Raw genomic sequence first — 12,865 nt, forward strand, 5'->3', positions numbered from 1 at the left:
CTGGATAATACTCTGTGGTCAGACAAGACAGAAGTTAAACTTTTTGGAAGGTGTGTGTCCCATCACATCTGGCGTAAAAGTAATGCCACATTTCAGAAAAAGAACATCATAGCAACAGTAAAATATGGTGGTGGTAGTGTGATGGTCTGGGCCTGTTTTGCTGCTTCACGACCTGGAAGACTTGCTGTGATAAATGGAACCATAAATTCTGCTGTCTACCAGAATGTCCGGCCATGTGTTGGTGACCTCAAGCTGAAACCAACTGTGGCATGACCTTTAAAAAGGCGCTTCAAGCTGGAAAACCCTCCAATGTGGCTGAATGACAACAATTCTGCAAAGAGGAGTGGGCCAAAATCCCTCCACAGCGCTGTAAGAGACTCATTGCAAGTTATCACACATGCTTGATTGCAGTCGTTGCTGCTAAGGGGGGACCAACCAGTTGTTAGGTTTAGGGGGCAATCACTTTTTCACACAGGGCCATGTAGCTTTGGATTTTTTCCAATGATTTTCTCCCTTAATAATAAAAAGTTTCATTTCAAAACTGCATTTTGTGTTCAGTTGTGTTCATTGACTAATATTCACATTTGTTTGAAACATTAAAGTGTGACAAACATGCAAAAAAAAAATCATGAACACTTTTTCACACCACTGTATATAATATTACATGTGAATACATAAAATAATAAAACTTTTTTTTCCAAATTGTTGTAGGGGGGTTTGCAGAGAGTACTTTAAGCCACGCATGCGCAGTACTGCTCCTGTCCACTAGCTGACGACCAAAGCCAAATATTTTATGCTCATCATACTACAGACCCTTTCCAAAAAATTTGAATATCATGGAAAAGTTTTTTATTTTCCATAATTCCATTCAAAAAGTTAAACTTTCATAAATTATAGATTCAGGGCCCACAATTTAAACGATTACAAGTATTTATTTGTTTATTTTTACATAATTTGGGCTTCCAGCTCATTAAACCCACGAAAACAGGAATTCAAAAAATTTGAATACTAAGAAATCACCATTTACTTCTCAGTTTTTGCAGGAAAAAAAAGAAAGAAATTAGGATTACATAAAATCAATCAAAATATGGTACTTTCAAAACGATATGTCAATCTTCAATACTTGGTTGGGAATCCATTTGCCTTAATCACTGCCTCGATGCGACGTGGCATTGTAGCAATCGGCCTGTGGCATTGCCTGGGAGTTATGGAAGCCCAGATTTCCTTGATGCTTGCTGTCAGCTCTTCTTTGTTGTTGGGTCTGGTGCCCCTCATTTTCCTCTTGAGAATACCCCATCGATTCTCAATGGGGTTTAGGTCCGGTGAGTTGGCTGGCCAGTCAAGCACTGTGATGGCATGGGCATCAAACCAGGTTTTGGTGCTTCTGGCGGTATGGGCAGGGGCCAGGTCCTGCTGGAAGATGAAATCTGCATCTCCATACAGATCCTCTAAAACATTCTGGTAGACTGTTGCGGTGACCTTGGATTTAAGAAAGCACCAGCACCTGCACCAGACATTGCACCCCAAATCATGACGGACTGTGGATATTTCACACTGGACCTCAGGCAGCTTGGGTTCTGTTCCTCACCCATCTTCCTCCAAACCCTTGGACCTTGATTCCCAAATGAAAGGCACACTTTACTTTCATCGGAAAAGAGGACCTTGGACCACTGGCCAACAGTCCAGTCCTTCTTCTCCTTGGCCAAGTGGAGACGCTTCCTACGTTGGCTCAGGTTCAGAAGTGGCTTGACTTGAGGAACCCCACAGTTGTAGCCCATCTCCCGGATGCGTCTGAATGTGGTGGTTTTTGAAGCTGTGACTCCCGCCTCATTCCACTCTTTCTGGATCTCTGCCAGATTCTTGAATCTTCCCTGTTTGATAATCCGCTGAAGCCCACGGTCATCTCTTTTGTTGGTGCATCTTCTCCTGCCACATTTTGCCCTTCCTCTAGACTTTCCATTGATATGCTTGGACACAGCACTCTGTGAACAACCAGCCTCCTTAGCTATGAACTTTTGTGGCTTACCCATCCTATGGAGGGTATCAATGATGGTCTTCTGGCCAGTTGTCATGTCTGCAGTCTTCCCCATATTGAACCCAACTGAGACAATTGAACCAAACTGAAGCAATTTAATGACACCTGGGGAAGCCTGTGCAGGTGATTTGAGTTTAGTAGATGATTAGTGTGTGACACTCAGTTTAAAACATTCATCCCCTGCAAAATTTGGGCAGATTTCTTCACAGTATTCTAATTTTTTGAATTCCTGTTTTTGTGGGTTTAATGAGCTGGAAGCCCAAATTATGTAAAAATAAACAAATAAACACTTGAAATCGTTTAAATTGTGGGCCCTGAATCTATAATCTATGAAAGTTTAACTTTTTGAATGGAATTATGGAAATTAAACAACTTTTCCATGACATTCTAATTTTTTGGAAAGGGTCTGTAGGTTGCCAGTCTTTATGCATAATAAGATGTTCTTGTTACATCTATAATGCAGAAGCAATGCTAGAGTAAATTATGGTTCCTTTTCAGGTAATTAAAATAATTGCTGTGTGCGTGTGTGCGTGCTCCTCCAGACTTGTCTTTCATCACCACCTGGCCTTTCCTGTGGAAGGTGTCGTGCATCACGCTGGTCAGCTGCCTGCCTCTCTACATCATCAAGTACCTGAAGCGCAAGTTCTCCCCCTCCAGCTACTCCAAACTGGCCTCCTGAGACGATACGAAGGCGGGGCTTATTTTCCGCACTTTTTTCCCCCCCCTCCTGCTCGCCGCTGCCCCCTTCGTGAGGAAGGCGTGGCAGGCACTTGGGTGGATGGGGGTCAGTGAACCACTGGAGCAATCAGACACTTTTTTTTTTAACATGTCTGAGGTTACTTGAACACACTAAGAACATGAAAACACGACGTTGTTGAGTCCGTATTTCAATCCAAACCTCCTCAAGTGTCATTTTTATACTTTTTATATCTTTTTTTTTTGTTTACACCCCTGGCAGGTCTTTTTTTGTATTTTTGAAGACCAGTAAAAATCAGCATGAATGTGCTCAGTGCCCGCATGCCGGCGTTGTGCCTCATTACGACATATCTCATTGGCTGTTTAACAATCAGGCGTTTTTGCTGTGTATGTTTGATTGACAGCTGTGCGGGGAATGAGTTTTATGATTCCCAGAAGGTATTTTGACAAGGAAGAGGAGTAAAGGTCTTTTTTGGAAGTCACAATGTTTAAAGTGTGACAGTTCTTCTGTCGATGTACGTTATTATGAAGCGATCGTTATTTTGAAATGTTGGTGGTAATTTTTCTAAAACGTTCATTCCTGTGTCTTGTCCACGTGCTTTTTTTTAAATGTCCTGCACTGCAATCTCAAACATAGCTGCTATTTTACGACATTCTTTTTCATTCATGAATAAATAAAGATGAAGAAATTTTTAGCCTGCGCCTTTTCATTTGACCTGCAGGGCGTCATTTGGCCACCAGATGGAGACAAAGATATGCTGGACATAATTAACAGTAGTTTAATGTACTGGTAGTTTGTTTTTAAGTATAATCATACAGCTGATGCCACATATGAAAAGATGACCTTCTTTTTGATGAATTAATACAAACAAATACGCTGTAAATGGCATTTATTTTATAATATGACCTACAGGCAAGTTTTGACATTAAAACTATGAAACAGTGATTGGATGTTTTTTGTAGTTGTTGTTTAACCGTTTTTTCCGGTTTTCTCCCACATTCCCACGTTAGGTTAGAGCTGGGCACGGTATCAAAACCATTGATATCGATATAGACTAGATTTGCACTGTATCTCCCTCATCCCTGCATGCTGAAGGAGGGAACGTATTAAGCTGTGCACTGTCTGCCGCGCTCCTGTTGCGTTCCTGATGAAGTGGTGTGCTGTTATAAAGAGGTGTCCTATCACATTGCTAAGTTATGGTCCCCGTTGCAACTGTGGAAAAAACGGCTTTAAAAACCTGCTGAAAACGATGGACTTGTGTTGTCCAGCGAGCTTCGCAGTCACGATTATTTAGCACGACAAGCTCTACACAAATGTACAACAAAGTTAGACAATTGCCTAAGCCTGATGCACTTGACAGGTTGGTGTTCCTGGCACAAAATAAGCACATGCCTGTGTCTTCTAAAAATGTTTACCTAATAAATACTACTGTTCAAGTATTTTTGAGTTGCAGACACACATATTTGGCTTTGATTTTGTCTAAACTATCGGGATATATATCATATATTGATATTCAACCTAAATATAACGGTATATGAGTTTTGGTCCATATCGCCCAGCCCTTTGTCAGCTTAATTGACTCTAAATTGTCCATAGGTATGAATGTGAGTGTGAATGGTTGTTTTTCTATATGTGCCCTGCCATTGGCTGGCCACCAGTCCAGGGTGTACCCCGCCTCTCGCCCAAAGTCAACTGGAATAGGCTCCAGCATACTAATACTAATGAGGATAAGCGGGATAGAATATGGATGGATAATTTTAATAAAAAAAATTGAATAGTCCAATTATTTAATAATTACATGTAAAAATAACATTAAATGACATTCTTTTTCATTAATGAATAAATAAAAGGGAAGAAATTACACTTGAAATTGCCTCTATTGTATGATATGGTACGCAGTGTCATGATTTGGCCACTAGAAGGAGACAAGATTTGATTGCTTGGAACTTCAACTGATTGATTGAATATGGTTTTACTCTTTTGAAGTAAGTATTAGCATACAAGCGGGCTGCCCGTTGATGCCATAAATTAAAATTTTTTTCATTAAATGATAAATAAAAATGAAGAAATTACACTTTACATCTGAGCTAAACTGCAGGGTCATGAGTTGGCCACTAAATGGAGACAAACACAAACGTTTTGACTGCTTGAGCCTGATAAACACTCAATAATATGTTTTTTATTGTTTTTAATAAATGTAATCACACAAACTGGCTACCAGTTGATGCCACACATGAAAAAAATTGCACTATGAAGTCAAAAAGCTCCTGCCTTTAAATCTAAACATCCCCGTCGAATCAAAGAATGAAGCACCTGAGTGTGTTTGACACGAAGCTAACTGCAGTAATTACACAATGTGCCTTAAAATGCATGCGCCTCAGAGGACGATTTAATGTATACTTCAGAAACAAAACAAAAACAAGATGTGTTTAGAGTGCAATCTGAAGCCGCCGTGGGGCACACGTGCAATGTGTTATCAATTTCTGCAGAAGAAGAGGAGGAAGTGGTTTGTGGATGCGTGGAGGGCGGCCCTGTGATGAATGTGATGGTCTGATGGCTGTAACGTGTCTGAAAATATGTTGATTTTGTTGCAGCGCATCAGCAGGAGGAGGAAGAAAAAGAAGTTTGTTTCCTAAAACAATTGTTTCCCAGTGCTGCCAGTGCTAGATATTCACAAAGGTTCATTTTCCTTCACCCTGCATTTCACGCAGGGCACAACTGGGAGGTAAAATGTACTTGCGCTGCAGAATCTTCACATGCACGGAACATCTGTTGATGTTCGCCCCCTTCAGATTATTATTTTTTTGCCTTGGCCAAAAGGGAGCCCTGCCATTATGCCATTATGCTATCTGGTTACTAAGCAGCAGCTTCGACGTGTTCTGTCCGTCTGCAAGGAGAAAAATACGCCAGGAAAGATGAAGTTACTGCTAATGATATTCCCCGAATCGCTAATTTTGGCTGAGACCGTACTACTGCTTACTACGTAAGGGGGAAATGGTGCAAGTTTTGTACATACAGTAGATCCATGAATTTTGCGAGGGTTACTCTCTGGGACCGCCAGCAAATGGCGAAAAAACACAAGTAATTGATACGCCCTTAAAAATGTTTAATTTTGATACGCGACTCGCTCCCCCCACCCCTCCGAACCCTCCTCCAAGCTTGACGTTGACATTCTCCTCCAATTTTGGCTCAACATTTCCAATAAAAGTGAGTGTTGCAATGATTAGGTTAGATTCAGATCAAGAATCTTCCCCTTCTCTCTTCAGTTGCCATTGTTCACTCACCACCCAGTCCAAGTTTAATCCCTCAATATGCCTCACACACTCTTTCAACACATTTACAGTATGAAATGTACACCACGAATCAATAAGGTAAGATGATCCGTGACCAAATAAACAAACTATGGTGCGTTCAAGGACTGCTGGACAGAGTGTGAAATCCCATTGTTTGAGCAAAAACATGATCAGAGAAGCATAAAGACATAAACATGTCAACATTGTGGGATTTTTTACATATACCGTGCATGTATTTATCAATTGGTGAAAGATGTCTTTTCTGTAGAAAAAAAATTAATATATAATATGAAATTAAAATGGATGTAATATTCGAAATATATAGTATTACCATTATTATTAATTAAGTAATATTTTAATATATAATATAAGATAATTCATATTAATTTTATTATTCTTAATATAAAAATAAAAAATGGCAAATGTTTGGTTAAAAAATGAAATATAATAAAAATTTAAATGTTTGGGGATCCACTGTATTATTTTTCAATTTGATATACAATTTTCAATTTGATATACAATATACTGTATATATATATATATATAATTGTAAATCTTTTTACACGTTTTTTAAAAACATTATTTGTATATAATATTTTACACATTTTATAATTAATCCAATTAATAGTTAATATGTATTTTACGTTAGTTAAGTGGTTTATATTGAAGTCCAATTGTAAGGTTGCATAATTTTTTCAAATATTCTGGGTTTTTTTTGCTGTGTTTTTTTTGTGATAGCTTTTTGTATATCCAAAGTGGCCGCTATAGACAGGTGGCCGCTATAGACAGGTTGGCGGCCATTTTGAATTTGTGTGCACACATATTAACATTTATTCACAAAAAGACTGGAGCAAAACCAAGAGACGTAGGGGAAAACGCTCTGTTGACACATAAACAGGTCGGTAAATCTAGCTAACAGCTCCGGTGAGGAAACTAGTAATATCAATAACAACAATGAACCAGCGCCGCACATTCGATGGCGCTGGCCTTTTATCCGCCACAAATGTAAATTGACCGTAGCTGCGTGGCCACCAGGCATGAAGCGGCTGCCTCTTCCTCCCCGGAGAAGGCACAGCCCGCCAAATACTGTAAGAGCGCAGGACAGGGGACGCTCGCTCCTGTCCTGCAGAACGTCACAAATTTCCATCTTTGATTTTTTTAAAAACACGATTTTAAAAGCAAGAAATAAAAATTTTAGTGTACGAGCCCGAGGATAAATGTACAGGATACGCGTGAAGCAGTCATGAATGGGTGCGTGCGTGAACAATTGAGTGCGGAGGAGGCGAGAAGATCGTCGTAAACTAACAATACCATCACTCCTTTCTTATTGAATGGGCTTCTAATCTCTAATTAGTCGGCAATTAAGTGATATTTTAGATGTTTTATTCAGGTGTTTTGGCTATTTTAGAATCTATTCACGGCATTGCAAAGTGGGAGGATTACCGTTTTGGCCGTCATTGAATCTTTTCAGGGCGGCATTGCAAAGTAAGAAGACGGCTTTTTTATGTCGAACGAGGACTCAGTAATTAAAGTCTACACACGATGGCTTCGTTGCTTAAAAACAAAAACTTTTTCGTGCATGAAGCTTCTGGTTGAGTCAGTATTTTGGCCGCTATATGCGGTCAGATATTGACCAAGGGATACAAAATGGGTGGCCGCTGGCCATGTTAGACAGGTGACCGCTATACACAGGGTCTATAACACGTACATTTTCTGCGGGGGATTTTTCAGTGGCCGCTATGGCAGGTGGCCGTTCTATACAGGTGGCCGCTAAGACAGGTTTGACTGTACTCCTCAACTGCTTCAAACACTTTTTACATGCAATAAATTCAGATGTGGTGATCCAATCCTGTGAAACTATGACGTATATTTGATCTGATATTCAAGTTTGTTCAAAAGTCGCTGAGTAAAAAAAAAAAAAAAAAAAAAGCAAAGCGTGCAATGCCAAACTTCCAAATGTGGCAAGAGGGTGATTTTTAGTGGCCTTCTTGGGAATGAGTCACAGCACAGAGCGTCTCTGCTAACCATTTGCTTGTGGTTGCGCTGCTGCTGCTCGCTCGGGGCCTAATTTATTCAAGCGACCTTGCAAGCACGTGGACACTGAAGCGCTGTGTCCCGCCTGGACTTCATGCCCGACTCTGTGGGAGGGAGAAAGAGAGAGAGGGAAAAAAATAAATAAATATGGGAGCCTCCCGGCCACTCTGCAAACTACAAACGCTCCCTCGGCCCCACCGCCCGCTCCTCCCGTGGCCGTCACCCGGCAACAGCCTTCACAACAGGAAACAGGGGATTCCGTCATAGCGGCCGAGAGAGAGCGCAAGAGAAAAAGGAGAACATTGATGGGAGACAGGAAGTCTGAGTGCAGGAAAAGAGCGGGGATGGCGGTGGCAGAGGGAAGAGGGGCGGGGCTGGCACGGCTCTTACCACCGAGCTAAATAAAAAGCCGACGACTGGCTAAAACGAGACCTCCAAACAACATGTGCCTGGATTTTCTTGTTTAGGTCAATGCAGTCGAGAAAATAAACAGATTCTTTACTTTAACAAACTTTCTCATTTACATAATCCTTTCTCCCGTCCCTCCTAGCTTAGTGACTAGTTTATTGCTGCAAAGATGCACCATTGATAGAGGAAAATATACTCCAGTCCTGTAGGTGGCGGTAATGATTTCAGACAAAATGTGGGCAAAAAAACATGAACAGCAAAACCAAAAATATGCTTGCAGCAGAGATGTCCAAACCTTTTTCCAGCGACGGCCACACAGTGAAAAATTCAATATTTCAACTTTCTTCTTCAATCATTTTTGTAAATTTTCTTTTTGTTTATTTTGTTTTGTTTTTCTCATAATATTACGTCTTTAAAAAAAACATTTTTTCATTAATATTTTAATCTATGCCACTAAAATTACATCATTTTCCTTCATGATATTACCACTTTATTCTTGTAAAATTTTGACTTTTTTTCCTGTTAGAATACAACTTTTTTCTGTAATATTTTGACTTTATTCTCAAATTTACAGCTATTTTTTTTCCCATTTCTTCTGTTTTTTCCATCAAATATTTCAACTTTCTTCTTAATTTTCATACATTTTCTTTTCGAAACATGACTTTATTCCCATAATATTATCTGAAGTCAGCTGGGATAGGCTCCAGCATGCCCCCGCAACCCTAGTGAGGATAAGCTGCATAGAAAATGGAAGGATGGATGGACAACTTTACTTTGTTTTGTTTGTCATAATATTACAACTTGAGAAAATAAAAATTTTTTTCTGTAATATTTCATGTTTCATTTCTTTATGCTACTAAAATGACATTATTTTTCCACATAATATTACGGGATTATACGTCTAATTTTTGTAAATTTTCTTGTCGTAATATTATGACTTTATTCCTGTAGTATTTTGTCTTTATTCCCATAATATTATAACATTTTTTCCCAACCTAACTTTCCAAAAATGACAACTTTATTTGTTTTTGTTTATCATAATGTTACGACTTTTAAAAAAGATTTTTTTTCTGCATTAATATTTTAACTTTATGCTACTAAAATGACATTATTTTTCCTCATAATATTGTTAGTTTATTCTCATAAAATTGCAACTTTTCTTCTTGTTACCATACGACTTTTTACTCTTAATATTTTCATGTAATTCTCGTATATGAACAGCTGTTTTTCCCCATTTCTGCTGGGTTTTTTTTTTAATTTTCCAACTTTTTAACTTTTTTTTTGTCAATTTTCTTGCAATGGTGACTTTATTCACAAAATATTTTGACTTGACATTCTAATTTGTTCTGCAACCAAATTTTTCATGTTTTGTTAATTTTTCATGACATTATGACTTTGAAAAAAATTATTTTTTCTTGACTATTTCAACTTGTTGCTACTAAAATGACATTTTCCCTCATAGTAGGCTATTCCCATGAAATTACGCCTTTTTCTCGTTAGATTACAACTTTTTTCCTCATAATATTTACATTTTTTTCCCCAGATTTTTCCATTTTTATTGTTTTTTGTTTATATTTTTAGAGTGTGCCGCGGGATGCAAAATGGATACGATGGCAACACAGATCTCTTCTGCTACGTCTTCTTATTCTCCAGCAGACCAGGTGCGGATGAGCTGTGTTAAGAAGCAGAGTTACGATGCCATCTACTGTACGGAGTTGGAATGACGAGCTACATTCCCAGGCAGTCCCGTTATAATGTGTTTATTTATAAGCAAGGGCCTACAGGTAGCACCAAATCTATTTGTGGCGGTCCAAAAAAACCCCCACTGCTTGCCAAAATAAGCCCTTTGGGTATCCTTCTGTCCGGAAATACCAAAAATGGAGCAGTTTGGCGGAAGCGGGTCTTCTGAGGACATATTCCCGGCCTCCATTAGTATCATTAGTGTCCTGGTGAATTCCACAAAAACACACACAGAACATTCATGAAGGTCTTCTGGCTGCCAAGACAAGCAGGTGATGACTCAGCAGCAGGAAAAGCAGAACTTCTGCTCCGCTTTTTCTTCGCTCCTGAATGTTCCGTCCTGTTGAGAGCCGAACCGGACCACACCCCCACTCAGTCCACAGGAGGGGTGAAGACGGTGAGTTGTGTTGTTGTTATTCATGTGCTCATTGTTGTGTGTCTCTGAGCACCCTTGCAGGCTGTGGTGGCCGTTACCACAGCGACTAAAAGAACACCCTTACCCCCCCTTCCATCCCAAAGAGTGCCAGAGCTATTTATGAAGACGTGTTTACTGCAGCACATGTTGCGCTTACGCAACACGCCCTGGCCCCCGTAAAGACCCCCACGTCTAGCCCCGAAATGAGATTTCCATGAGGTCAAAAACCCAAAGGCCATCTTTTCAAGAATTGACTGAGCTGAGCCAAAGATTTTACCATGGGACAACCATGAGGGGAGATGTGCTGGAGCACCAACACATTTTTAAAAAATGTATTTATGAATAAATCATGTTGTTAAGTGGTTGAATACAGCCTATTGTTGGTCACAAAATATGCATAATGGAGAAAATTTGGTTGTTTTTTTTGCCAAAATTAAGCATTTCAAGCATAAAAATGAAGTAAAATGTAAAGCATTCAGAAAATGCATTAAAAGACATTGTGATGATATGTAGTATCCTACACTGGTCACTAGGTGTCAGTAAGGTTACTGTAATGTTTGGTGAGACACGCAGACGACAGGCTTTTATTGCAGGTTTGAATGATCTCACAACACTGGGCTACTGTTGCGGCCATAACCCACGCTGAGCTAAAAAACTCAACTTTGAACCCCCGACGTCACTTCCTGTCTGCCCTCCACTCAGCTCCCCTAGCACCGGAACACATTTACAGCAACACACACGATTTTTTCTCTTTTTATGTCTACTAAATTGGGTAATAGGAGTGTAATGGTGACTATAGGGGTGTTATTTCATGTCTACAGGACTCTAATAATGTTAAAAAGTGTATTTACAAGGTCATAAACATGTTTCCTATGCTGTCACTACCAAAATATTCAATTTATAAATAAGGATGATGAATTACAGAACATTATATTTTGTAGCAAATCCTACTAAATTCCTATGAAGAGTGGTCATGAAAGTGTGTGCTCTCACCTTCAGGCCGTGGTGGATGTGCAGAACCAGAACCAGGCCCACTTCCACAAGATGAGCACATGAGTGATTATCCTGCATGTGCGCAGCATGTCAAATGACGGGGCGTCCGACTTTTATATATCTATTTTTTATGTATATGTAGCGCCATAATGATGTGTTTGCTGGCCCGCAGGCTGACTAACCTCTCAGCACCAGGAAGTGGAGGAGTCATTATTTGTGTTTGCTTAAAAAAAAAAGGTTTCTAGTACTGATGTCTCAGGGGCTCCTCACGGAGGTTTTATGGAATTATTTTTGTCTCATGAAACAAAAACATGCTCTGACGTGTTTGAGGCACCAACTAAAACAAAAAGAGCCTCAAACTTGACTTATTTACGATACTTATATTATTATGTATTCATATTATTATGTATTCATACTGAAGGCCCATATTATTTTGTTATTATATTTTATTATTATTATTAGTAGTAGTAGTAGTAGTAGTAAGAACAACTAAACAAGTCTACAAAGCCCCAAAAAGCCAAGCAACCACCCTTTATCAACATTTTTAAAATTAAAATTAAATTATAATAGAAAAAATTATTGAAAACCTATACAAAAACACTAATGTTAAATTTTAGCATTAATTATGCAACATTTATTGTAAAAATTAGGGATTTGTAGTCTTGCACGTTGTTGAGTAGCTAGTGCGCATGCTCAATCGTCAATCAGGAAGTTACAGTACTCGCCAAACAAACGTCATTAAAATGATTTAATTGCTTTAATTTTTTTTATTTCCTCAATTTTCTGCCCATTGTAAAGTATTTTTTTCCTCTCCGTGGAGCCTCCAGGATTCCTCTGCCATGTCCTTCACTACTTCGGACTCCAGGATCGCTGGAAAATCCTGCCCGAGTCCATTGGATCCATACGGCGGGCGGACGTGCAGCTGCGTCACGACTGGGAGGGGGCGGGACCCGGGGAGGTGATCCCCGGGTTTAAAAGCGTCCCGGACCGCCGCAGTGAGAGCTCGAGCGACGTCGTCACTCTTACGGACGGAGACCCATCGGAATCGGGAGGATACCCCCACAAAAAAAATAAGCTTTGGATCCCCCCCACCTCCCCAGAAGTTTTGACTTGGTTGCATTGAGTTCCGGACACTTGCGGAAGTAAACAATCAGCACTTTATGGCTCAGGTACCGACCCAGTTTGCTTCCGAACCGACGCTTTGAAGTTTTGTTCAGAAGGAGATCATGAAATCTGCAGAGGAGGGTGAG

The 12,865-nt window shown here is 39.7% G+C and overlaps 2 protein-coding genes across 7 annotated transcripts in view; both read left to right on the top strand.

Moving 5' to 3' along the window:
• Positions 1 to 3,601, top strand: part of atp9b (ATPase phospholipid transporting 9B) — a 61,836-nt gene extending 58,235 nt beyond the window's left edge. For 2 of the 5 annotated variants that reach the window (XM_054763259.1, XM_054763260.1), the window contains exon 30: positions 2,578 to 3,601. In XM_054763259.1, the coding sequence (XP_054619234.1) occupies positions 2,578 to 2,714 (137 nt within the window). In that variant the 3' untranslated portion in view covers positions 2,715 to 3,601. The remainder of the gene's footprint in view (positions 1 to 2,577) is intronic. The other 3 variants (XM_054763265.1, XM_054763266.1, XM_054763264.1) reach the window with 3 other exon arrangements.
• A 9,012-nt stretch (positions 3,602 to 12,613) lies between these two features.
• Positions 12,614 to 12,865, top strand: part of nfatc1 (nuclear factor of activated T cells 1) — a 29,567-nt gene continuing 29,315 nt past the window's right edge. For both annotated transcript variants that reach the window (XM_054764570.1, XM_054764571.1), the window contains exon 1: positions 12,614 to 12,860. In XM_054764570.1, coding sequence (XP_054620545.1) covers positions 12,842 to 12,860 — 19 coding nt within the window. In that variant the 5' untranslated portion in view covers positions 12,614 to 12,841. The remainder of the gene's footprint in view (positions 12,861 to 12,865) is intronic.

Source organism: Dunckerocampus dactyliophorus, chromosome 20 (genome assembly GCF_027744805.1).
Source record: "Dunckerocampus dactyliophorus isolate RoL2022-P2 chromosome 20, RoL_Ddac_1.1, whole genome shotgun sequence".
NCBI lineage: Eukaryota > Metazoa > Chordata > Actinopteri > Syngnathiformes > Syngnathidae > Dunckerocampus > Dunckerocampus dactyliophorus.